The sequence below is a fragment of the Aotus nancymaae genome, unplaced genomic scaffold (genome assembly GCF_030222135.1).
Source record: "Aotus nancymaae isolate 86718 unplaced genomic scaffold, 86718_ANA_hifiasm-v0.15.2.pri h1tg000029l, whole genome shotgun sequence".
NCBI lineage: Eukaryota > Metazoa > Chordata > Mammalia > Primates > Aotidae > Aotus > Aotus nancymaae.
In genome coordinates, this window is record NW_026988442.1 from 94887294 (window position 1) to 94911779 (window position 24486).

Sequence of the window (24486 nt, forward strand, 5' to 3'; positions counted from 1 at the left end):
CTGGAGTGCAGTGGTGCCGTCTTGGCTCACGGCAACCTCTGCATCCCGGGTTCAAGTGATTCTCCTGCCTCAGCCTCCCAAATAACTGGGATTAGAGGCATGCGCCACCACACTGGCTAATTTTTATATTTTTAGTAGAGATGGGATTTCACCATGTTGGCCAGGCTGGTCTCAACCTCCTGACGTCAAGTGATCTTCCTGCCTCAGCCTCCTAAAGTGTTGAGATCACAGGTGTGAGCCACTGCGCCTGGCCAAAAGGAGGAATTGTTGATTAGGAAACAATTTGATCTATTTTGGCCCCTTGCCACTTAAGAAAATCATGCAAGAATCCTGGTGTTGGAAGTCAAGGGAAGCTAGCTTAATTTTTACAGTGAGTCCTCTCTCTGGTGTGGTGGCTCACACCTGCAACCTCAGCACTTCAGGATGCAGACGCAGGCGGATCACTCGAGCTCACGAGTTCAAGACCAGCCTGGCAACATAGTGAGACCCCATCTCCACAAAAAAATTTAAAAAATGGCAGGGTGTGGTGGCGCGTGGCTGTGGTCCTGGCTACTTGGGATGCTGAGGCGAGAGGACTGCTTAAGCCCAGCAGTTAGAGGCTGCAGTGAGCCGTGATGACGCCGTGTACTCCAGCACGGACAACACAGCAAGACCTTGCAGTCCTCCTTCGTTTATATTGGAAATGTCAAGGTTGTCGGTGAGAGCTGGCCTTCAGGGTTGCTCTTGGATGTCCAAGGGGAAAGGTATAGATTTCTCCTGATTGCACAGGGCCTCCGCTTGTGGGTTGCCTGCACAAGAATGATCAGAATCTGAGTCACCTTGGATCATGGGGGAACTGGTACATCCTAGAGGTAGCAGGTGTTGGTCATGGAAGAAAGTGGGCCATGATGGGCTCCGGGGAATAGCATTGCCTGGGGAACAAGGAGGGGGATGCGGAGGTGCAGGTGGCAAGGGCGGTGTCAGGAGCCTGAAGCTCCACTGCCAGAGGCTCCAGGCCACGTTGTTTGAGAAGCATCTGGATTTGGCCTGTTAACAGCAGGGAAATGTGGCCCAATGGCAAAAAATCGAGGGCATCCTAGTGCTCAAAGAGGCAGTGGCAGCAGTTAGGATAAACCACTCCGGAGGCATCCAGGGGTGGAGATGAGGACGTGGGAGCTCCCGCCTGCAGCCTGGTCTCCACTCTAGATGCTCCTCCCAGAGCTTCCACTTCCTTGTGCCCCAGACAGAACTGCTTCCCCGAGTTGCTCCAACTCCAGGCCTTCCCCAGAAGTCCCCCGCCAACCAAGTGCCTCCTGGCCAGGGACCCCCCACTGCATTTTGCTTCTGCTCTCGTCCCAGCAATCCCATTTTCTCTGCAGTGAGAGCTCTTGGCAAAATTTAAATCCCATGTTCTTGGTGAGGTCCCTATGCCCTACCTGGAAGTGGCTGGAACCCAGCTGCCCGCTGCTGCCCTCGCTCCCCAGGCAGGAGCCACTGAGCGCCAGATGCCCTTGCAGCCATTGCTGTCCAGGTCTCAGTCACCAAGACCCTGCCCACTAACTCAGCTTTGCTGTTCTTGTTCTCAGTACGTTGTCTGCCCCCGCTCCTGGCCAGACACTTCAGCCCCCAGCCACTCCCTCAATCCTTGGAGCTTCTGGAAGCCACAGACATTGCGGCGTATGTTCCAGGTGGTCAGTTCTTGAGACAGGGCTTCACTGTGTCACCCAGGCTACAGTGCAGGGGTGTGATGATGGCTCACTGCAGCCTTGACCTCCTGGGCCCTGGTGATCCTCCCACCTCAGCCTCCCAAAAGTAGCTGGGACCACAAATGTGAGCCACCATACCTAACTTTCTGAATATTTTGTAGAGACGGGGTCTTGCTATGTTGCCCAGGCTGGGCTTAAACTCCTGGGCTCAAGTTATCTTCCCTGCCTTGTCTCCCAAAGTGCTGGGATTACAGGTGTGAGCCACTGGGCCTAGCCCCAGCCGGCTTTTCCTAAGGCCAACGTTGGTGCTGAGCAGAAGGCAAGATTCACATGGCTCAGACCCAGCGGGGACTTTGTCGCAGGTACTTCAGTATTAACATGCACCTCGGTTTTGCTGCTGTTGGGTCTACTGTGTCCCTGACCAAGGAGAGCAAAGGAAGCCAGAGGCCTGGGCCTGTGGACACTGGGGAGGGGCCGACAGGGTGCCCGGTGGCTGTTTCTGCAACCCCTGCATGCTCAGGGACCCTCTGGGGTGAACCTCCTGGAGACTGAGCCCAGGTGCCAGAAGATTGAGAGGCAAGGACAAGCTTATTCAGATCCATGGTCGAGTTACAAGCTTGGTTTGCTTTTGGTCACAAGTCCTAAAATGCCATTATTCTGAGTTTACATCAAAATACAAAGCCCGACATTTACAGTTTGAAAAGCATGAAAGCAAACCCCCACCACCCCACACTGAAAACAAAGGCTTGGTTTGAAAATCGCCACCAAGATGCTGTTCTCCCTGATGTGTCTGTGGGGGAATGAAGGTGGGGGAGACCCCACGCTGGTTTCTGTCAGAGAATACTGAATATCATTAAACGGTTGCTGTGTCTTTGAGTACTTGATGTTAGTGAAGCTGCGATGTTTCTGACCATCTTTGGCTGCAGAGCAGAAACCGGCAGGGTCTGACCCCATCAACCCAGCAGTGTCCCCAGCGCCTGAGGACCAGCACCCGTCTGCGACAAGACACGGGCTGGCTGCTGCTCTGCCTGATGTGCTCGATGGACTGCGGTCTGCAGTGAAGCACCGGGGCTTGGGAGAATCTCAGGCTCCTGAAACATGAACTTCTATGGCCCAGTCCTGGAACAGCTGGGAGAACATGAAGAATGCCCCTCACTCACAGTGAAGAATCAGAGGAGAGCCACTCTTTTTTTGCATCTGATGTGTAAGCAGAGAGCCACTCTCTAGTGTTTTCAGGGCTCTTTTAGAAACTTTGATTCTTCCCTGGAGTGGAGGTTGAGCCACCATACTGGTCCCACACAGGGAGAGGAGGCACCACAACCCACTCTGCCCACCTCAAGGCCAGCCAGTGGGTAGGCCAGGTGTGAGCGGCTGCCGGCAGGCTGGCTCCTGAACTTGATGCAGCAGAGTACCCAAATGGACACTGGAAAAAAGTTCCTGAGAGCTGGCTTGTCTGTGAGTCCTTGGTGGAGGGAGGGAGGGAGGAGCTGGCGCTGAGCTCTGTGCTGCCGCAGAGCATGGCTGATGAGCCCGGTGGCCACTCCTTTGCTTCACCCCGCCTGCCCTCCCTTCTCAGTTCTGTTTCCTCCAGATGCCTCTGTGGCTGCAGGAACCACCCCCCAGAAACCCGAGGATGACCATATTCCCTCCTGGAGGAGTTCCCAGATCCTCTCAGGTCCAAGGGTGGGGCTGTGCGGCAAATCCCCCAGTCCTCTGAAGGCAGCCGGTGCCCTCAGGGCTGGTGCAGCTTCCCCCGCTCCGTCAGCAGCGTCATGGCTGAGGCGTAGAGGATGTAGCCCAGGGCGAGCAGCAGCGCACAGGGGAGGGGCCCGATGCAGAACAGGGAGGCCACAAAGAAGACCAGCAGCAGCGAAAGCAGCGTTCTGTAGCTGCCCAGGAAGCGCAGGCTGAGTCGGGGGCCGCGGGCATGGCCGGCCACCTGTGTCTGCCCTACAGGGCTCAGCAGGTGCCTGCTGGCCACCCCAGGTTCTGTGAGGTGGTAGCGACAGAAGCTACCAAGGAAGTCATCCCGGGAACACAGAGCCACCATCTGGCCTGCAAACTGAAGCAGAAATAGAGGCACGGGGGCATGGGGAGGTGGCACCACAGGCCTCAGGACAGCAGTGCCCCACCCCCACAGGCCACCCGGGACTGCATCCCAAGCAGGAGCATCCAGAACCCTCTCTGAAGAGGCCAGGCCGGCCCTCCTGCCCACTCACTCTGTGGTTGATGGCAGATGACAGCCTGAAGAGTGCACGGACCAAGCTGGCGATCTCATAGCTCCGGATGGGCTGCAGCTCCGGGTCTCCCTGGTACTCAATTTCAAACCTGCGCAGCCCGTTGATGATCTAGAAACCCGGGCCATGGGGATGGGTCAGAAAACACAGCCCTGCACACAACTCAGAGCCGAGTGGCCTCTGCTCGTGGGGGAGGAGGGAGCTGGGGATGGGTGAGGAGCCAGTCCACACGCCTCTGGGACCCCGACCTCTCACCTGGTACCGGCCCAGGGGCGTGAGGATGAGTCCGTCCTCACCCACGATGCAGTCGGGGAGCTGCTTCTTTCCATTCTCATCCTGCGTGGTGCCCAAGGCGAGTGTGAACTGCCTGAGCTGCGCGTCGCTGAGCTGCCAGAGAGAAGCGCCTCTGCCCTCAGCGTCAATGTGAAGGGAGGGAACCGGTCTTCACCCCACTGGCCTCCAACGGTGGCAACAAGGGGACCCAGACGTGACGCTCAGGGTGTGGGCCTGCCTCCCACAACACTGGGTCCACCTGTGTGGTGCCTGGGGCTTGGTATGTGGCTGACCACGGGCTGGGGGCAGTGACTTCTGTGGGGAAGGGGACCCCGATGGCCGTGGGACAGGCCCCATAGCTCATACCCGGAATATCTGGCGCAGGTACTCCAGGGCCTTCTCCAGATATTCGTCCGTCTTCCGGACGCTGTCCTGTCCCATCTCATCCAGGTCATTGGCTGGGTAGGAGCCATTGGTGTCTGTGGGGCCAAAGCCCAGCCACGACAGGAAGGAGTAGCCAGCTGGGCTCTCCGCACACTGATCTGAGATGGACTTGGCCGTGTGCTTGGCCCGCGTGATGAGCTGAGCGAGGCGCAGGACCTACAAGGGAGGCGCGGGCAGGTCACCGGCAGGACAGACCTGTGCTGCCACGCAGGCAAGCCGGCCGGGGGCCCCAAGAGCAATGCACAGCCAGACCTCTGAGCGCCAGGAGGAGCAGCTCCCACCATAGGACTTTTAAAGACCAAAGGATGATCTTCTCAATGTGAAACTTCCCCACAACACTGCCTTCGTTATCAGGAAAAAATGAGACTTTACTGAAACGGTGGCAGGAGGTGCAGCATCAACTCTACACCCAGCCCCCCTCCCTCCCTCCCGCCGGGACCAGCACCTCCCGGGCTCTGCTCAGCCCCACAGCTCCCCGCCGATCCACTCACCAGGGTGCGGGCCTCGGGCCCGAACATCGGGGTGTATTTGCAGTCCTGGCCCTCCAAGCTGTACACGTGGCTCTTCACCTTGAAGGAGGCATCAGTGACCGCTGGTGGCCACGGTGACAGGAAGCTGCCAGTGAATGTGGGGGCCGTGAAGAGTCGGTGCTGGCGATGGGGGATAACCAGCTCTGGCTCCAGGAAAAGCTGCTCACCTGGAAAGCAGGAGACGAACTGGTGCCCATTTCCAGGGCAGAGTACCCAATGCTGCCCTTAGGATTCTGGGGTGCCTCTGAGGCGTCTGGGGAGCCGTGACCCAGAGGTGTCCTCCTGAGGCCCTGCCTGGCAGCATCTCCCACACAGCAGGCGGCTGACATGAGCCCCCAGCAGTGTTTGCAGGAGGCAAACGCCAGGAGGAGCAACAGAAACCAACACCCAACCCAGCCAGGACAAATGCACGGCAGAGACCAGGCTCACCTGAGACGGCCGCCACGAGTCACCTTGGAGAAATGGCAGGGCCACTGCTTGGACTGTACAGCCCCCCTCTGTTGGCACATCTGTGGTCCCCTGCCTAGTGCCTGGTGGCTGCAGGGCAGGCAGGGTTCAGCCAGTCTGACTTCACTGCACAGATGTGCCCCAGGAGTCTCCACGGCATCCTTTATCACGGCCCGGTCTAGGAGCGTGGGTCCCTCTTAAAGGGCGGCCACCACCAGCTAAGGGCCTGACTCTGCTCTGCCCGGTGGCCCCATGCCGAGGACTTACCTTTCTGGATCATCTCAGCCAGGTTGGGCTGGGCAAAGACTTTAGCCACTCGGAACACCATGAGTGCGTGCTTGGGGCTGACCAGGTCTGTGCGGAGCGCGCGGTTCAGGAAGCCCACGAACAGCTTGGTGTACATCAGCAGGTTCTCCTGGACAAAGGGCGCCCTGGGGACCGAGGTGGCAGGTAGGGGTCAGCCTTCCCACTGGAGGTGGGGCTGCAGCAGTCCATGCCCCTAACGCCCCTGCTCGTCCTTGGGCTTACAGACTCTCCCTGGCCAAGGTGACAAGCTGTCACAGAGGACAGCTGAGGGGGCCATGGGTGGGCAGGACGGAGGCAGGTGAGATCCAGGCCCTCTGAGGACACTGCGTCCTTAGCAAGACTGAGGCCCATTCCAAGTGGACTGACACCACCACGGCAGAGGCCGGCCCAGAGCCTGAGGGAAGGTCCCCCAGAGGATTCAAAGGGGAAGGCCTTGGGCAAGGAGGGGAGAGGCCAGTGGCCACACCAGGTGCCAAGGTAGCCTGGGGTCTGCTGTGAGGATCAGGTGGGGATGGGGGAAGGCGGCCACAGCTCTCCTCTGTGCTGGTGAGGAAGGGACAAGGGATGGTTTGGGATCACCGTGAACATTCGTCTGGCCAGAAGAGAGAAGGGACAGGGCAGGACGGGTCACCCGCTGCTTCCATGAGAAACCAATTCTAGGGCCTGGCAAAGTTGAGCCTAGGAAAGGCTGGTCTGTGCTCCACTCGTCAGGGGCTGGGAGAGGAGCCCAGGAGGCCACCAGGGCCAGGCTGACCCCAGCACAGGCCGCTGGCTTGGCCTCCACCCACCGGAACAACGTCCACCAGGGGAGCCACTGGCACCGAGGCTCACCATTTCTCCGACACACACCGGGGCTGGGAGTCGCTGCCCGGAGGCTGCTTGTCAGGTGCATACCGCCACGGCTGCAGGTAGCTCAGCCACATCTCCAGGACCTGTGGGCGAGGTGTGTGCTGAGGGCCCAGTGGCCTGGAGCCTGGGTCCCAGGCAGCAGCTGAGTGGGACTGGCTCTGCCCATGTCCCCCAGAGGGCTCGAGAGAGACGCACACAGCCCAGTGAGGTTTGGCTCTCTTGCTGGCCCTTCAGAAGCCAGGGTCATGGGCGAGCTTTTCCCGGCCCAGGGGGCCCAGTGTTCCCTGGTTGGATAAGGGTAAGAACCTGCCCGGCACCAGACATATGGGACAGGGCAGGGCTTTCCTGAGGGCTGGCTTTGGAGACTGAAACAGAAAGAACAATGTGGCTTCCCAGGCCCCCTCCTTGCCAAGGCCTGTGACTACACTGGCTGTCTTCCTTCACCTGCCCCAGAGGACCTCCCTCCTCGGGGCACACAGAGGACCCAGGCACAAATGTGACGGGGCCAACACTCACAGCTCTGAACGATGCATCCAGGGGCCAGTGGCCAAAGCAATGCTGCAGGAAGAGGTAGAGTTTCTGCTGGACGAACCTTGGGACAGCGGCCCTGCAGGGGATGGGGAGGGTCACCTGCCACTCGCCCGGTAAGGAGGCCCTGCTCACAGATGAGCCTGAGGCTCCCATCAGCGAGGGTCGGCTCTGCCCAGCACCTCTGGGAAGCTTAGCCCCATTCTTCGGAGGAAGAAATAGAGGTTAAGAGGGGTCAGGGAACCTCCCAAGGACACACAGCACGCAGGCAGCGAGTCATGTGGTTCCTGCACACACCTCACCTCAGTCTCACACTGACAGCGCCGGTGGGCCTGGGAGCCAGGGCAGCCCCAGCCCTTTTCCTGACAAGGGTGGGAGAAGCAGGAGACAACAGCACAGCAGGGTCTCTCTGGCCAGTATGGGGACAGGCTCTGGGAGTCAGCTGGGTGGGTGAGAAGGCACCTGCCTAGGCCTCCAGAGGCATCATGTGCTCTATGGGCAGGAAGGGACTCCCCTCACCCTGCCCCCCAATGCCCTGGGGAGAGGTCACGGTGGGTGACACCTGAGGAGGGAAAAGCAGAGGAGACAGCGGCGGCGGGGAGCCGCAAGGGCCACCCACCGTTTGAATTCCTCCAGGGGGCTGGTGGCATGGGAGTGGGCAGAGGGCGAGGCCTGCTCTGGCTTCAGGCTGTTGGCAAAGGCGTGCAGGTGCTTCAACAGCAGGCGCACCACCAGCACGTGCTCCTCAGTGGGCGTGAACGACTCCTAGGTAGAGGAGCAGGGGTCAGGGCCAGGGAGGGGCCGCGGCACCCACAGCACTCGGCATCCAGGTCTGACCACATCCCACCCTGGGCCGGTTGCTCTGCTTCCCCACAGGAGGCATGAGCCAGGCCAGGCGTGAGGCCACCCCCTGGGGCCCACTGTGCCTGGCACCCAGAGGATGTGCCTTCCACTGCTTGGTCTGAACTACAACCAGCCTGTGGTAGGGAAGTGCTTGGCCCAGTACCCACACAGCCCACCCGGGGGAGGGCTCGCTAAGAGACATATCTGCCGAGGACCTCCCAGCCCTGCTTCTGTACTGCTGCATACACGCAGTGAGTAGCACAGGCCGCAGACCACCGAGCGATGCCCTTGGGCACTGCTACCTGCCTTGATCCTCAGGGCAGAAGGCTGGCGTGACCCCCAAGCTCTGGATCCAGGGTCTCCCACCTGCCTCCCAAGTGTGTGCAGAAAGCATATGGAACCCAGGCGAGGTGCCTCAGACCTGTAATCCCAGCATGTTAGGAGGCTGAGGCAGAAAGACTGCTAAGGCCAGAAGTTTGAGATTACCCTGGGCAACATAGGGAGACCCTGACTCTGCAAAAGATTTTAAAAAGTTCACTGGGCGTGGTGGTGCACCCTGTAGACCTAGGGACACAGCAGGCTAGAGTGGGAGGATCACTTGAGCCCAGGAGTGCAAGGCTGCAGTGAGCTAGGATCATGCCGCTGCACTCCATCCTGGATGACAGAGTAAGACCTTGTTCCAAAATAAGAACCCCATAGCTTTGCTTTCCTCCCCAGTTCCTTCCACCTGCTCCTTATTCTGGACACAGCCAGGTGAGGGCTTGGCCCATCAGAAGCCCCAGGCGTCACTTCTTCTGTTGCCCCGGGACCTGTGGTCAGGAAAACCCCAAGACAAAAGCAGTCAAGCATATAAGGCCAAACTTTTTTTTTTTGGGACAAGGTCTCCCTCTGTCACTCAGGCTGGAGCGCAGTGGCACAATCTCAGCTCACTGCAACCTCTGCCTCCCAGGTTCAAGTGCCTCAGCCACCCGAGTAGCTGGGACTACAAGTGTGCCCCACCACGCCCAGCTCATTTTTGCATTTTTAGTAGAGACAGGTTTTGATCATGATGGCCAGGCTGGTCGAACTCCTGACCTCAGGTGACCCACCCACCTTGGCCTCCCAAATGCTGGGATGACAGGCCAAACTTTTGATTTGCAACAAAGTCATGCCCCAGCACGGGGCAATCGCATGGAACCCTCACGGGCTATTTCCTACATTTGCTGAACCAAACTTCCCCCTCAGCTCTGCACCCCTCCTGGGCCACCACGTTCCCACATGGAGCCCCTGGTCACAGTCGCACCTGCTTGCTTCTTAAGGATGTGTCCCCAAAGCCCCACATTTCCCACTGGGTCCAGCCTCACAGCACCTCAGCTCACAGCACCTGGGCCTCGATGGTCACCCCTCCCACCATGGGGTTTGCCAGATGCTTCCTGGACACTGCCCCCCGTCTCTGGCCCAAGCCCTCAGCTCCCTCCTCTGCAGTGGCTCCTGTGGCCACCACCCCAGCCCACTGGCACACGGGAGCCAGCACGCTTTCTCATCTTGTGCTCAAATTCCCCTTCAATCACATGTGCTCCTTCCCAGGTGAATGGGACAGATTCTGGCTGCGAGCACAGCTCGTCTCCTCAGGCTCTCAAAGATTCCTTAACTCTGTCATCCCTGAGCCCCTACGGGTCTGAACTCAGCTTCACTGACATCAAATCCATCCACACACTTGTCATTTTTGCCTAGATATCCACAGCCTCTATGAGGTTACCACCTACTGTCATCTGCCTCTGGAGGTGTGCACAAGTGGCCAGGGCTCCCCGGTGAAGGCCAGGCCCTGGCCAGGTTGTTAAGCACTGACAGCCTCTGTGGGCTATAGGGCCAAGCCCCAGGTCGTCCCCACCCCCCTGCCTCACACACAGGCTCTGAGTCACAGCACCTCCAGGCTGGGTGACAGTTCTGAACAAGGTAGAACCCACACCACCTGTAAGTCCCAGGCCTCTGTGTCTTCAGCTCCTTCCTGAGCGCCAGACCCTGCAGAGTGTGGGTAAACTGGGCCACTGCAGAGGCCTGAGGACTCCAGCTTTTGAAACCAGGGCCAAACACGGGCCTCCAACACTGGAGAGCTTGTGACACCTCCACTGACCGGGAGCCTGGCCAGCCAGGGCCACATGCCCACATGCCTCGTTCTGCCACACAGCCACCACCCCCACCCCCAACCAAGCTGGTCTGCAAAGCCAGGGACTAGGCCAGGCTGGAGGCTGACCCCTGCCTCCCCCAACACAGGGGCTTCGCTCCTCCTGGAACTAGCCTCTGAGTCACCACCGGCCGGCCCTGGCCGGCCCCCTGCTTTGCCAGACACAGACATGTACTCTGGGCAGGGGGAAGGGAACGAATGAGCGCAGCCAGTACTTGGTAGGCGTGGAGGGCCTGGAGGCTGGGTTGGGCGGGGCTGCAGAGGGCGCTGGAGACACTGAGCCGGTAGTGCAGAACCTCCAGCTGAGACAAGAACAGAGAAAGGCCGGAAGAGGCAGAAGAGCAGAGGACAGGAGGATGGGGTGGGGAAGGGAGAGAGGACCGGACACGGGAGGGGCAAGCAGAGAGAGAAAGAAAGCAGTGAGAATGAGCCCAGAAGTGAGGAGAAAAAACAAAAACAAAGGCACGGTCAGTGACAATCCGAACAATTGCAGTCCCAGCAGCTGCGGCCCGCGCAGCTCCCCCTCACTCTCCTCAGCCTTGGAGGCCCAGGCAAGCGGACCCTCCGGGTTACCTGGGTGGCCCCTCGATGTCACTGGGGCCTAAAGGCCTCCCCAGCTCATTGGAAGGGCCCAACTCACTGCCCTTCCAGATGGGGCCCACTCTCCCCAGTGACCCTGAGGTCACACCGTGTGTGGTACATGCACACCAGAGCCCTCCAAGAGCCCAGGGCCCTCGCTGGGACATGCTCCCAGCCACCATGACCTCAAGGTCCGGAGGCTCAGAAAAACCAGTGGAGCATGTTCCAGGAGGAGGACTCTGCACAGAAAAGACACATTGACTGGATTTCCCTGGGTTATCTTGAGAAATTTACCGAATTGCTATAAGACATGATCAATTCCTTTGTGTCTAGAACTCAACGTCCCCTCCATGAGTGGCTCTCTGAGGACTGAGGACAAGAACAGGTCCCCAGGGCTAGCACAGAGATGAGCACAGGCTCAGGCCACCACGCCCTGCTCTCCACACCTCACAGTCTGGAGGTCAGCTGAGGTGGTGTGCACATCAGTTCTGACTCCAGAAGGCAGCCTCTCCTACTGCACCAGGAACTCCTACCCTCCAGATATAGTAGGCTCCCAAGGCGGGATCTGGCCACAGCCACACACACCCAGAGGCAGCAGGAACCTGAGGCTGAGCTGGCTCCTGGTCAGAACCCTCCAACCTACCGCCCTGCAGCACCACGGCCTGCCGAAGCACCCCTCAGCCCAGTGCAGCCAGAGCCAGCCTGGCACACATCTTGTCCCGCCAGCGGCATGCCCCCTGCCCAAGCAGCGCATCCAAGGGACTCCACACAGGAGAGATCAGAACACATGCCAGACACCATGACACGCAGAGCAGGGCAGGGAACTGTTGCCCTCCACAGCCTTCCTCTGTGCCAGACCTGAGGCTCAGGCAGGAATCAGACACACAGTTCCCTAGTGTGGTCTCTGCCCTCGCCTGCAGGAACACAGTGGCCTGCAGCGCCATGGCCATCCTCACTGCCCACAGGGCCACTGGGGAGCAAGCATGTACCCTGGACTCAACCAGGGTGAGGAGGACGACCCCAGGAACCTCACTTCCTGCATCTGGAAATAAGGGCTGGCAGGGATGGGCAAGGATTTCTGTATGGCAGGTGCAGTACAGGCTCGGGCAAGTGGCAAGAAGCCTCGGGGAAGTGGACCTCCATAGCTGCCTTTCTCTGCTTCCCACCTACCCAGTTTTCTCGTGTTTTGCATCAACTGGAAGAGGTGAACAGTGGAGCATCTCTGGGCCCTTGGTCCAACCACTCTAAGTCACTCTGAGCAGGGCCCAGCCACCCCGAGGTCTGGCCAAGAGGAAGCAAATGTGGGGAAGAAGGAAACGACACCTCCCGCCCGCCACAGGAACAGCGCCCACCCTTCCCCTGGCCCATGAGGACACAGAGTCCTCACAGGCAACAGCCCAAAAGAGCCTCTCTTGCTGGCCCTTGAAAGCAGGTGTGCTTCCACTCGCTCAGAAGGCAGAACAGAAACACAATGCAGTGCAGCGGCCCCTGCCCCTGCCAGGTCATGCCACATGCACGAGTGCTGACCGAGCGTCCCAGAGCCCCGCGTGAGGAGCGGGCCTTGGCAACAACCAGGCCCCCAGGCACCGCCGGGCACATGCAGCAAGTCTGCTCTGGAACCAGGAGGGGCACTGCAGGCTCTTTGTGACTCAGGAGGCCCAAGATGGGGTCCTCAGCTTTTCCCCATTCTCCTCCCATGTGATGCTGAGGGTGAGGAGCTGGGGGATGCTATGCTCTAAGACGGCCTCCACACGGCAAAGCATCGGGCCATAGAACTGGCTGCAGAGACCGTGGCAGAAGCAGACCCACAGCTCTTCCCCAGAAGCCCTCAAGAATTTTGTCAGTGACAAAGCCAAAGTTTCCCAAACACACTGATGCACAGACGCCGTGGGCACCAGACTACATGGCTCATCTCAGGTGGGGGCTCGGATGTGCGTGAGTCAAGCTGATCCATGGAGGGTGACTGATTAGGGATCTAAGATCCATCCAGCCGCTTTCTCATTCTGACCAGTCCAGCGGGGTGCTAGCTCCAGGGACAGCAACAGCAGGAGCAACCCAGGGCCTCCGCCTCCTCCATGCATCTGCGAGCAGCGTGCTGCTCAGAGACGGAGCAGGGAGAGGTGAAGAGGAGGCAGGCCAGGTCACATGCAGGAGGGCGCCAGGCCCCACCACCACGAGAAGGACTGCTTGCTCATGCTCTGGAGGAGGTGGGTGAGTCGGGGAGGGGCAAGCAAAGGAGGTTCCCGGCCACCCCTTCATGGGAAAGCACAAAGGCACTGCTGATGGTCGAGGAAACAGACGAGAACATAGCTCCCAAAGGAACCGCAGCTCCCCCGCTCCCAGAGCAAGAGTACCACAACCTCATCTGTTCCTGCTGCCAGGGAGGGGGCTCACGGAGCTACACAAGGAAGGCCCTGGAGAGGCCAGACCTCCAGGCCTCAGGTGTCTACATATCAGGGTGCAACACCCTCTGTCCCCCACCAGGAACTAGAGAAAGATGTCCACCTTTTATTCGGCTTCTGAGTGACAGGTGGGTGATGGGTTTCTGCCTCCCACCATGCAGCCTGTGGAAACTCACTCAGAGGCAGGATAAGAACCAGCAGGCTGAGCAGGGTCAGAAGCAGGAGGTGGGAAGAAAAGCTGTGCAAACATACCTTGGCATGAGGGGACTGCATTTTTTGGTACATCTCCAAGGAATAGTGGTGAAGCCACATTTCAACAAAAACCTGCAAAAAAAGCGTTAGCCAGCCAAACCATTCTCGACAACGGTGCCAGACCGTTCAGTGGGGAAAGGACAGTGTGTCCAACAAGCAGAGCTGGGAACACAGAATATCCACACGCACAACAGTGAGGCTGGGCCCTTCCCTCACACCCTTGCCAAAAATCAAAGTGGGTAAATGACCTGAGGATAGAAACTAAAACCTTCATTCTCAGAAGAAAACATGGGAGAAAGCGTCATAACGCTGGATTTGGCAATGATTAATTAGATATGATACTCAAAGCACAGCAACTAGACTTCATCAAAATCAACACTCTTGAGCATCAAAGGATACTACTGGTAGAGTAAAAAGGCAACCAGCAGGCACGGTGGCTCAGCCCTGTCATCCCAGCGCTTTGGGAGGCTGAGGTGGATAGACCACTTGAGGCCAGAAGTTCAAGACCAGCCTAGCTAACATAGTGAACATCCGTCTCTATAAAAAACAGAAAAAGTAGCTGCGTGTGGTAGGGCACACCTCTAGTCCCAGCTACTTGGGAGTCTGAGGTGGGAGGACTGCTTGAGCCCAGGAGTTTGAGACCGCAGTGAGCCGAGATTGCGCCACTGCACTCCAGCCTGGCAACAGAATTAGACTCCTTTAAAGAAAAAAAAGGGCTGGGCGCAGTGGCTCATGCTTGTAATCCTAGCACTTTGGGAGGCTGAGGTGGGCAGATCACCTGAGGTCGGGAGTTCGAGACCGGCCTGACCAACATGGAGAAACCCCCATCTCTGCTAAAAATACAAAATTAGCCAGGTGTGGTGGCGCATGCCTATAATCTCAGCTTAGCTACTTGGGAGGCTGAGGCAGGAGAATCACTTGAACCCAGGAGGTGGAGGCTGCAGTGAGCCAAGAACATGCCATTGCACTCCAGCCTGAGCAACCCCTTCTCAAAGAAGAGCGAAACTCCGTCTCAAAAAAAAAGCAACTCAAGTGTCTACTGAGAAATGAATAAACAAACACAATGGGGTAGATCCATACAATGGAACACTCTTCAGCCTTAAAAAGCAAGGAAATTCTGACACGTGCTATAACATCGATTAATCTTTAGTCCATTATGCTACGTGAAGCACACTAGTCACACACAGATAAGTACTGTGCGCTACAGATAAATGCTCTAGGCATGAGATCCAGGAGTCCAATCCATAGGAACAGAAAGCAGAATTGTGGTTGCCAGGGCCTGGGTGGGGAACTGTTTAACAGATTTTTTTGTTTGTTTGTTTTGTTTTTAATTAAAAGAGATGGAGTCTCACTTTGTTGGCCAGGCTGGTCTTGAACTCCTGGCCTCGACTAATCCTTCCCTGCTTGGACTCCCAAAGCACTAAGATTACAGGTGTGAGGCCCCCGTGGCCTGGCCGATTTAGTTTCAGTCTTGCAAGATGAAAAGCATTCTGGAGATCAGACGTACAACAATGTGAATGTATTTAACACTACTGACTGTACACTTGGAAATGGTTAAGACAGTCAATTTTACGTCATGTATATTTTATAATTAAAATGTTCTTAATTAAAAAAATAAAAAGGGCCAAGTGCAGTGGCTCACTTGAGGTCAGGAGTTTGAGATCAGCCTGGCCAACATGGTGAAATCCTGTCTCTGTTAAAAATGCAAAAATTAGCTGAGTGTGGCAGCAGTTGTCTGTAATCCTAGCTGCTCAGGAGGCTGAGGCAGGAGAATCACTTAAACCTGAGAGGTGGAGGTTGCAGTGAGCCAAGACTGTGCCACTGCACTCCAGCCTGGGCAACAGAGGGAGACTCCATCTCAAAAAAAAAAAAAAAAAAAATTAATGCTTTGATCCAGGAAACAGCAGAACCTTCCAGTTCTGCCCTATAAGCCTGTTTCATGGTCTCCTGCCCTTTTCATGGCCAGCAGAGCCCAGAGTCCACACAGCCGAGAGCCATCTGGGCACCATGGTCCCCTCTGTGAACAGGGGCAATGGTTCTTACCATTCCACCTCCCAAGGATGCTGTGAAATGGCATGGAGGCTTCAAAAACTGCAGCACCCCACATACTAGGAGTTACATACAAGGTGGGAGATAAAATGCTATCTTATCTACATGACAGGCTGTCAACAGTGAGGCCACGGCTATCAAGTCAACCCCAGGATTCAGTGTCAGAAGCAGCGCCTGCTGAATCTCTCTGAGGTGTGCCGAGAAGACACAGCCAGGACCTGGGAGTTGGCCAGCGCTCAGGATGCAAGCCAGCCCATACCATCCTGAGGCTGGAGCCTCTCTGGGCAGACAAGGGAATCTGTCTATGACTACTTGGATCCCCTGAATCAATGGGAGGCCTGTGGAGGCTGCACAGACCCCTCATCATTCAGTGTCATACAAATGCTACTGGGGCAGGGCTTAATATCCACATGACGGTAATCACAGGAAACACCTCCAACCACACGGTAGATGGAAGCCAAAGGACTCTGCAATAATTATATTACCACAGGCAAAACGAAACAAATCCTATGGACAAGGGGTCCTGGGATGAAAAACACCATCAATTAAATATAAGTTAGAAGGGTGGGCAGATTTATTTTCATGTTTTCCAAATGTCATAGCAGGAAAATACCAACAATTTAGAATCAGCCCCAGGCTGAGGGGCCATCTCTGGGACTCTGTCCCACATAATGGAAGGTGGCTGAACAGTTTCTTTTTTTTTCTTTCTTTTTTTTTTTAATTAAGACAGGGTTTCACCATGTTGGCCAGGCTGGTCTTGAACTCCTGACCTCAGGTGATCCACCTGCCTCGGCCTCCCAAAGTGCTGAGATTACAGGCGTGAGCCACCATGCCCAGCCAACAGTTTCTTTTCTTTTTTCTTTTTTTTTTTTGAGATGGAGTCTAGTTCTGTCACCCAGGCTGGAGTGCAATGGCGCGATCTCAGCTCACTGCAGCCTCTGCCTCCTGGGTTCAAGCAATTCTCCTGCCTCAGCCTCCCGAGTAGCTGGGACTACAGACATGCGCCACCATGGAGAGCTAGTTTTTGTATTTTTAGTGGAGATGGGGTTTCACCATGTTGGCCAGGCTGGTCTCAAACTCCTGACCTTAGGTGATCTGCCCACGTCAGCCTCCCAAAGTGTTGGGATTACAGGCGTGAGCCCAGCTGGTTAAACAGTTCCTTTTGACCAGCTCAACTCTCACCTGGAGCAGAGTTTCTGATCTCCAGATCTCATGGGAGGCTGGGTCTGCGTTCACAGACGTCTGATGAGAGATGTGTCGCTTCAGGAGGCTAGTGTGGTGGAGGCCATAGGAAGCAAAGGGCATGGCTGGTGTCCTGAGGGAGACACAGAAACAGGCCCGAGTTAGGGGTCCCGCTGGCCTAGCCAGGGGCAATCTGGATATCAAAATCAATGACAGCAGGAACAGATCACAACTTGTTCAATAGCACAATGTCCACCCCTCACCACCCCCTGATCCACACTAATATACCTGAATAAATAAACAGCAAAGAGAAAAGTCTTCCTTACCACAGAGTGACCACTGACCCCCTAACCAATGAAGGAGGGATGAAGTTAGAGAACCACCATTTGGCAACTGTCCTATCAATAGCTGATTTGGTCAAGAATCAACAGTGAGGTCACGCATGGGGGCCCACACCTGTAATCCCAGCACTTTGGGAAACCAAGGCAGGAGGATTTCTTGAGGCCAGGCATTTGAGACCAGCCTAAGCAACAAAGTGAGACCCCGTCTCTACAAAAATATTAAAACATAAAACAGCTGGGCATGGTGGCATGTGCCTGTAGTCCTAGCTACTTAGAAGGCTGAGGAGGGAGAATGGCCGGGGCCAGGAGTTGAGGCTACAATGACATATGATTCTGCAACTGCACTCCAGCCTGGGGTGACAGAGTGAGACGCTGTTTCTAAAAGAAATAGGAAATTCCCAGCCAGGGCAATATGGCAAAACCCTGTCTCTACAAAAATCAGCCAAGTGTAGTAATGCCTGCTTGTAGTCCCAGATACTTGGGGGGCTGAGATGGGAGGATCACTTGAGCCCAGGAAGTTGAGGCTGCTACGAGCAGAGACTGCACCACTGAACTCCAGCCTGGGGTGAGAGAACAAGACCCTGTCTCAAAATAAAACAAAATCAATTTGAAAAACAGGGAGAACCAACAGTGGACGTTAACACTAGTGGTAATCACATAGTCTTCATACATCTTCCTAGTAAATTCTTGTTATCAATCTTTTTTTTTTTTTGAGACAGGATCTTATTCTGTTGCCCAGGAGGGAGTACAATGATGCAATCACAGCTCACAGCAACCTCAACCTCCTGGACTTAGGCCTCCCAAGTAGCTGGGACCAACACCACCATGCCTAGATGATGTTTTTCTTTTTAGCAGAAACAAGGTTGTGCTGTTGCCCAGGTACTCATTACTACTTTTGATATTTTTTTTTTTTTTGAGGTAAGATCTCACTCTGTAGCCCAGGCTGGAGTACAGTGCATGATCTTGGCTCACTGCCACCTCTGCCTCCTGGGTGCAAGCAATCCTCCTACCTCAGCCTCCCAAGTAGCTGGGATCACAGGTGCACACGACCACACCTGGCTAATTTTTAAATTTTCGGGAGAGATGGGGTTTTGCTATGTTGCCGGGGCTGGTCTCACACTCCTGAGCTCCAGTGATCCGCCCACCTAAGCCTCCCAAAGTGATGGGATTACAGGCATGAGCCAATTTGCCCAGCCTATATAATTTCTAAAAGAAAAAAAAAAACAAAAAACCCCAAAAAGTTAAAACAAGCAAAAAAGCCAGGCATAAAAAATCACCGTGCAGCTGAATTCTGCATCTGACAAGGTGGGAATCTGCCTCACCTCCAAGTCCTCCACAGGATCAGCAACATTTCAGGGTCACAGATCACTGTCACCACCCGGGCAGCCTCTCCTCCCTGCCGATCCCTTTCTCCCCTCCATTCTCTGGGGCATCTGTCCACACATGTGAATTGTAGGCAGAGGCCTGGCCTGGCCTGGCTTGCACATGCCAGCAGATCTGGGGTGGGCCAGCATCTGCAGGAAGGGGCCTGCATGCAGTCTCCTGGGAAGGTGATGGGTCAGCGAGATTAAGGAGGGTCAGAGGAGCACAGGCAGCAGCTGCTGGGACAAGAGGGTCTCCTGGGAAGTCAGCCAAGAGGGCCTGGGTTAGTGCCCACTGAGGCCCCAGCACAGCCAGGCATGAAAGCACCTGGTTCATACTCCCCACCTGTGCGGTCCAGAATCAGACTCAGCCCGTTTGTGATGGCACAACAGGCTCTTTGGCCCAGGGCCTCCCCCTCAAAACCTGCTCCTGGGTCCCACAGACAATTCCATTTTTTTGGCTCATAGGACAACCCTTCCACCCTGCTCGTTGCCTCAGACACCGCCTGAGGGGAGTGCTGCTCGACGCAGAGCACGGCCCATTCCCATGCAGGCCATGGAGGCCTCCAGAGACCTGACAGCTTCAGCGATGGCCACAGACACCTAAAACTAAAGGACAGATCACCCTCCACATCCCCACCCTCCAGTCTGTGCTAAGACAGCTGGGAGTGGGAAATGAGGCATGAGAAAAATTGGGGCACCCTGGACAAAGGGTAGCACCACTGTCCCTGTGAACAGTGCAACTGACTGGGCCACTCCCTTATGGAAGCGCCAGGTCTTAACAAACGGCAGCCTTACCTGGGAGGTGGTGAGGGGCTGGCCCCCCCTGGGCTGGAGGAGAGTGGTGGGGGCACACTGCCTTCTGTGGGCAGGAACCATGACAGGTACCTGTCCACCAGGATGAAATAGGCACAATCTGAAGTACGGACGTGGAGGGACACAGGGAGTGGCTGGAAAACCAAGCTAGTTGTTAGCATAGGCTCTGGACACTGCCTGGCTGCCGAGCACTGGCAAGTGCAGGAAGACCTGGGCCGCGGCCCCGCCCCTCCCAGAAAGAGACATCCCTTCCCTACCTTCTGAGTGATGAGGCTCAAGGCAAAGAAGAATATATAATACTCGAACGGATCTGATGGCAGCGTCAGGGGCAAACATGCAGGGTTGCTGAGCCACCCCCCCAGTGTCGAGTGCTGGGCCACCCACAGCCTCCCTACCTCAGGGCCACCAAAGGATACTCAGGGCCAGGTTCAGGCCAAGGCCCCCAGCAGGGGTGAACTGGACTTTGTTGTGGTACAGAGGACTGTCAGGGAGGACACACTCCTGGATGGATGCCTTCACAGGACCCTGCAGAGAGAGGCAGAGGGGCTTGTGGGCAGGCGCTGGTGCGCAGTGCCTGCTATGTGGTGCCCATGCACAGCAGCCCTTTGGGAAGGCTGCTGGAGAGGAGACCTGCATACAGAACCCACCTGTGGGGACAGTGCCCTGCCTCTGAGAAGTGCCTGAACAAGTCTTTGCTTAAAACTTCTACCATCTCATAAAAAGCTTCAGACAACAAAGGTAGCGGCCACGCAATACCCATCTCCTTTGCATCTCATCCCGGAGCAACTCACTCGTCAATTTGCCCTCAGACGACTGGAGGAGACTACCCATCACCGCAGGGCTGTGCAAGGCCCACTGCCCTGAGCACCACTCTCGCCTCTGTGTTTTACTTACAGGCAGGTAGGAGACTGGGAAGTCAAACTTATAGTCTTCAGCTTGAAGCTTATAAACCAACTTCATCATTGGGCCACTGAACATGAAATTAAACAAACAAACAAAAACAGGGCAAATGAACTGCAAATTATCTTGCTTTGATTGTTTCTTAACGTTAAGAAATTGAGAGAGTGACTTAAAAGTGGAATCACCATGAGGAAGCACCCAGCCTCTCTCAGGCGACAAAGCTACCTACCCAGGGTCAAGAAATTCCATCGCGACGCTGTACTCCACAGGACTCACACGCCCCTGTAAGCAGCGGAGGTTCCAGCCAATGAGGACACCATCTAAGCTGCCAAAAATGTTCTCTACCAGCCATGGGAAGATGGTGTGCAGCTCCTGAAACAGTGTGGGGAAAAGCTGTGGGCAGGACCAGCACCCATTCCTGCCCCAGCTCCAGTCGTGCACCACCTGCTACCCAGCTCCTTCTGAGGAGGCCACTCCCTGGCTGAGACTCAGGGGATCAGCCCTGTACCCAAAGGAATCCTGGTGCCATGGTGCCAACGAGAAGAGCGGCTTTGGGTTCTTCCAGTGGGATACATGGCATAAGTTGGCCTCCAATCAAAATACATCTTTTGTGTGTGACAGAAGGCTAAATTAAAAAAACAAACAAAAAATCAACAATGAAGAAAGTGAAAAATGTTAAAAAAAAAAAAAAAAAAAAAAGCATTTTTTTGTAACAGGGTCTCACTCTATTGCCCTGGCTGGAGTGCAGTGGTGTAATCAGGGCTCACTTCAGCCTTGACCTCCTGGGCTCAAGCAATGCTCCCACGTCAGCCTTCTGAGTACCTGAGACAACGGGCACACACCACCACGCTCAGCTAATTTTTAAATTTCTTGTACAGACAGGGTCTCAGTATGTTGCCTAGAGTGGTCTCGAGCTCCTGGGCTTCACCTTGGTGTCCCAAAGAGTTGGGATTACAGGCATGAGCCACCACACCAAAAGATTCTTTAAAACAATGTTGGAAACTTCTGACTTGAACGATGTTCCATCAGAAAGGAAAGCAACATCCTTCCCAGAGTGAAGACCCTGAAACGTAGCTGATCTGTTGCCATTTGCTATTAACTCCTAGTCTAGGCCCGCTACCTGGGCTTGACAATTCCAGAAGTGATTTAAATACATATTTTTAGCATTCTCAGCCTTGGTGCTATTGACATTTTGGGCTGGATACTTCTTTGTTGTAGGGAGCTGTCCTGTGCTTTGCAGGATGTTTCCTGCATTCCTGACCTCTACTTCCTAGATGCCAGTAGCATACACTCCCCATCCATCCCCAGATGTGACAACCAAAAATGTCTCTGACATTGCCAAATGTCCCCTGAGGGACAGAGCACCTGTGGTTGAGAACCCCTGATCTACAAGTTCACATGTTTAAATGTGTCCATAAACATAATGGTCACGATAATGCCTCTGTGCCAGGCAGCGATCAGGGTCGGGTGGCAGGGGGCGGGGGGGTTGGGAGGGGTGGAGAAATAGGAATTACAGTAAAGTTCTTCAAGGAATGTGTAAGACATGCTGCAAAAAGAGACATTAGCAAAGCTATACCTTTGCTGGAAAATCTTCAATGACTTTAACCAAGTCTTGGCACCGCTGTGGAAAGGGCTTATTTATAGAGTCAGCTTTCAGGCTAGCCTAGAATAGAGACCAAAGCAAAAAAATCATGAGGGCATTCACTATGCAGCTTTTAGTGATACTCTGTATTGAGTCAAACAGAAATCCAAGCAATAGGTTATGAGTCAGACACATAACCACTGGCCTCATTCCCCAGCCCCTCACGTGTGTCAGTGGCCCAAAGAATGCTACTAGAAGCTGTGGTTCTGTGCTCTCTGGACCAGGAACTCTCAGGCTTGCTTCCCAGTACCCCTCAGAGTGCTGCACGTCATCAGAACAAGACTGACTTACACTGATCCTTAAGTAGGGATTGGCCCCAGGGTCAGCCCCAAAACCAGAAGAGGATCTCAACCGTGTAAGGGCAACTGTCACAGACCACAGAGTGCCGCCGCGTCTGTATGCATCAAACGGAAATTTCCCACCTGATGGACCACAGTGATTACACTGTTGTGACCATCAGTAAGAAAGCCCAACAACATCAGGGCTATGGCAGAGGCTCTTAAACAAGCTGTGCTTTACTCAGTAAACAGTGAACCTACTAAACGACTGACCTTAAAACACAGGGCAGACAAATATAGATGGCTTCAGCCAAGTAGACACTCATCACGAAGGCAACGGAGGGGCCAGAAAAGACTCAGGACAAGGACTGATGAGATCTACCCACAGTCATGGGATGTGAGGAAAGCACCCTGACTACAAGGAGAAAAGGGGCATCTGTGCAAATGGACTAAGATCAGGAGAAACTGCTAGAATTTCAACGTAGAGAGCTTTGCCAAAGGAAATCTAAGGCCTTGTCTACCTCCATATGCGGGTGGATTTCACAGGGCTTGAGACAGAGATGGAGACCTGAGCCGTCTGGCCATGGGCCAGGCCTGTGGGCTTCAGTGGGGTGCACTAAGGAAGAATGTCCTTCCACACAAATGTTCACAAAAACACCTCCTAAGAACTAAAATCAGGAACTTCCATCGCCAATACTTACCGCATACCTAACTTCTCACTTCTCAGTGAGCTCTCAGTATCATTTTTTCTTCCTTTTGAGTCTTTGCTATGTTGCCCAGACTGGTCTCAAACTCCTGGGCTCAAGTAATCCTCTTGCCTCAGTCTCCTCAGCAGCTGAAACTCCAGGCATAAGCCATTGCACCCCGTTCTCAGCATCATGTTTAATACTTAAAGTGCAAACCTGGCAGCTCCCAGCACAACTGTCTCCACTTTTCACTGATGACAGTTATGATTATTAGAATGCCTCATATCTATTCAAGAATTTACAGGTCATGAACAGTCTGATATACATCCTTCTCACTTGCTCCTCTTCCTCCTCATACCCTTGGGAAGCTGAGAAAATAGCATTTGAATAAACTTGTCTTGAGGTTGAGTAAGTCCAAGGTTCTTTAGTATCAAGGAGGCACAGTCAAGCTTAAGGAGTCTGGCATTGTTGACATCACATGCCCCTAAAAAACAACCGCTACAGAGCTCTTCAAATCAGTGGGAAGAACACTCAAGTCCCACAGCTACAGAACTATGGCCACCCTGACGCTCATGCAGGCGGCTGATACTTACCAGTAGAAAGCTGGACTGCTGCAGGTGAGGGAATGCCATAGCAGCCTCCGGTGGAGAGTCGAAAACGGCCTTCTTAGCAAACCACTGTGGAAAAACAAAGATGAAATCTCAACATCTGCAATACAGCAGAATCTTTCCATTTTATTTTTTTAGAGACAGGGTCTCATTTTGTTGCCCAAGCAAAATGCAGCAGCACAATCACAGCTTACTGCAATCTCAAACTCCTGGGTTCAAGCAATCCTCCCACCTCAGCCTCCTGAGTAGCTGGGACTACAGGTACGTGCCACCATGCCTGGCTAATTTTCTTTTTTGTTTTTTGTCGAGACAGGGTCTCGCTATGTTGCCCAGGCCAGTTTCAAGTCCTAGCCTCCATGGATCCTCCTGCATTGATCTCCTAAATGTTGAGGTCACAGGTGTGAGCCACTGCACCTGGCCCTAACAAAATATTACATAGTTTCACAATGCCCAGGAGAACATCTGTGTAACGCGACACACATTACATTACCAATTCTCAAGTCTCTCTTATTTATTTACTTATTTGAGACAGGGTCTTGCTTTGTTGCTCAGGCTGGAGTGCAGTGGTGTGATCACAGCCCACTGCAACCTCAAACTCCTGAGCTCAAGTGATCTTCCTGTGTCAGACTCCCAAGTAGCTAGGACTACAGGCACACACCACCAACCCCAGATAATTTTTGTACTTTCTGTAAAGATGGGGTTTCATCATGTTGCTCAGACTGCTCTTGAACTCCCGGACTCAGGCCATCTATACGCCTCAGCCTCCCAAAGTGCTGGATTACAAGTGTGAGCCACCACACCCAGGCAGCAATTCCGATGTTTTTTTTTTTTTTTTTTTTTGAGACGGAGTTTCGCTCTTGTTACCCAGGCTGGAATGCAATGGCACTATCTCGGCTCACCACAACCTCCGCCTCCTGGGTTCAGGCAATTCTCCTGCCTCAGCCTCCTGAGTAGCTGGGATTACAGGCACGCGCCACCGTGCCCAGCTAATTTTTTGTATTAGTAGAGACGGGGTTTCACCATGTCGACCAGGATGGTCTCGATCTCTTGACCTCGTGATCCACCCGCCTCGGCCTCCCAAAGT

General features: G+C 54.8%; 1 protein-coding gene across 4 annotated transcripts; it reads right to left on the bottom strand.

Annotated features, from left to right (window-relative positions):
- Positions 1–2289: 2289 nt before the first annotated feature.
- SMPD4 (sphingomyelin phosphodiesterase 4) lies at positions 2290–23471 on the bottom strand. Of its 4 annotated transcripts, XM_012434230.3 has the most exons (19): positions 23388–23471; positions 21765–21851; positions 20418–20560; positions 20183–20258; positions 19705–19813; positions 19546–19598; positions 19271–19422; positions 16771–16903; positions 13540–13611; positions 10522–10608; positions 7919–8064; positions 7288–7378; positions 6754–6854; positions 5884–6047; positions 5131–5336; positions 4562–4795; positions 4178–4309; positions 3905–4033; positions 2290–3747 (listed from the first exon to the last, which is right to left on the bottom strand). In XM_012434230.3, exons 1-19 carry the CDS (start codon positions 23424–23426, stop codon positions 3418–3420), a joined length of 2484 nt encoding a protein of 827 aa, XP_012289653.3. In that variant the 5' UTR covers positions 23427–23471; the 3' UTR covers positions 2290–3417. The 4 variants fall into 4 exon arrangements, with proteins under 4 accessions (XP_012289653.3, XP_012289654.3, XP_064238945.1 ...); XM_012434231.3 differs by lacking the exon at positions 10522–10608; XM_064382875.1 differs by lacking the exons at positions 10522–10608; positions 13540–13611.
- Between the last annotated feature and the right edge of the window lie 1015 nt (positions 23472–24486).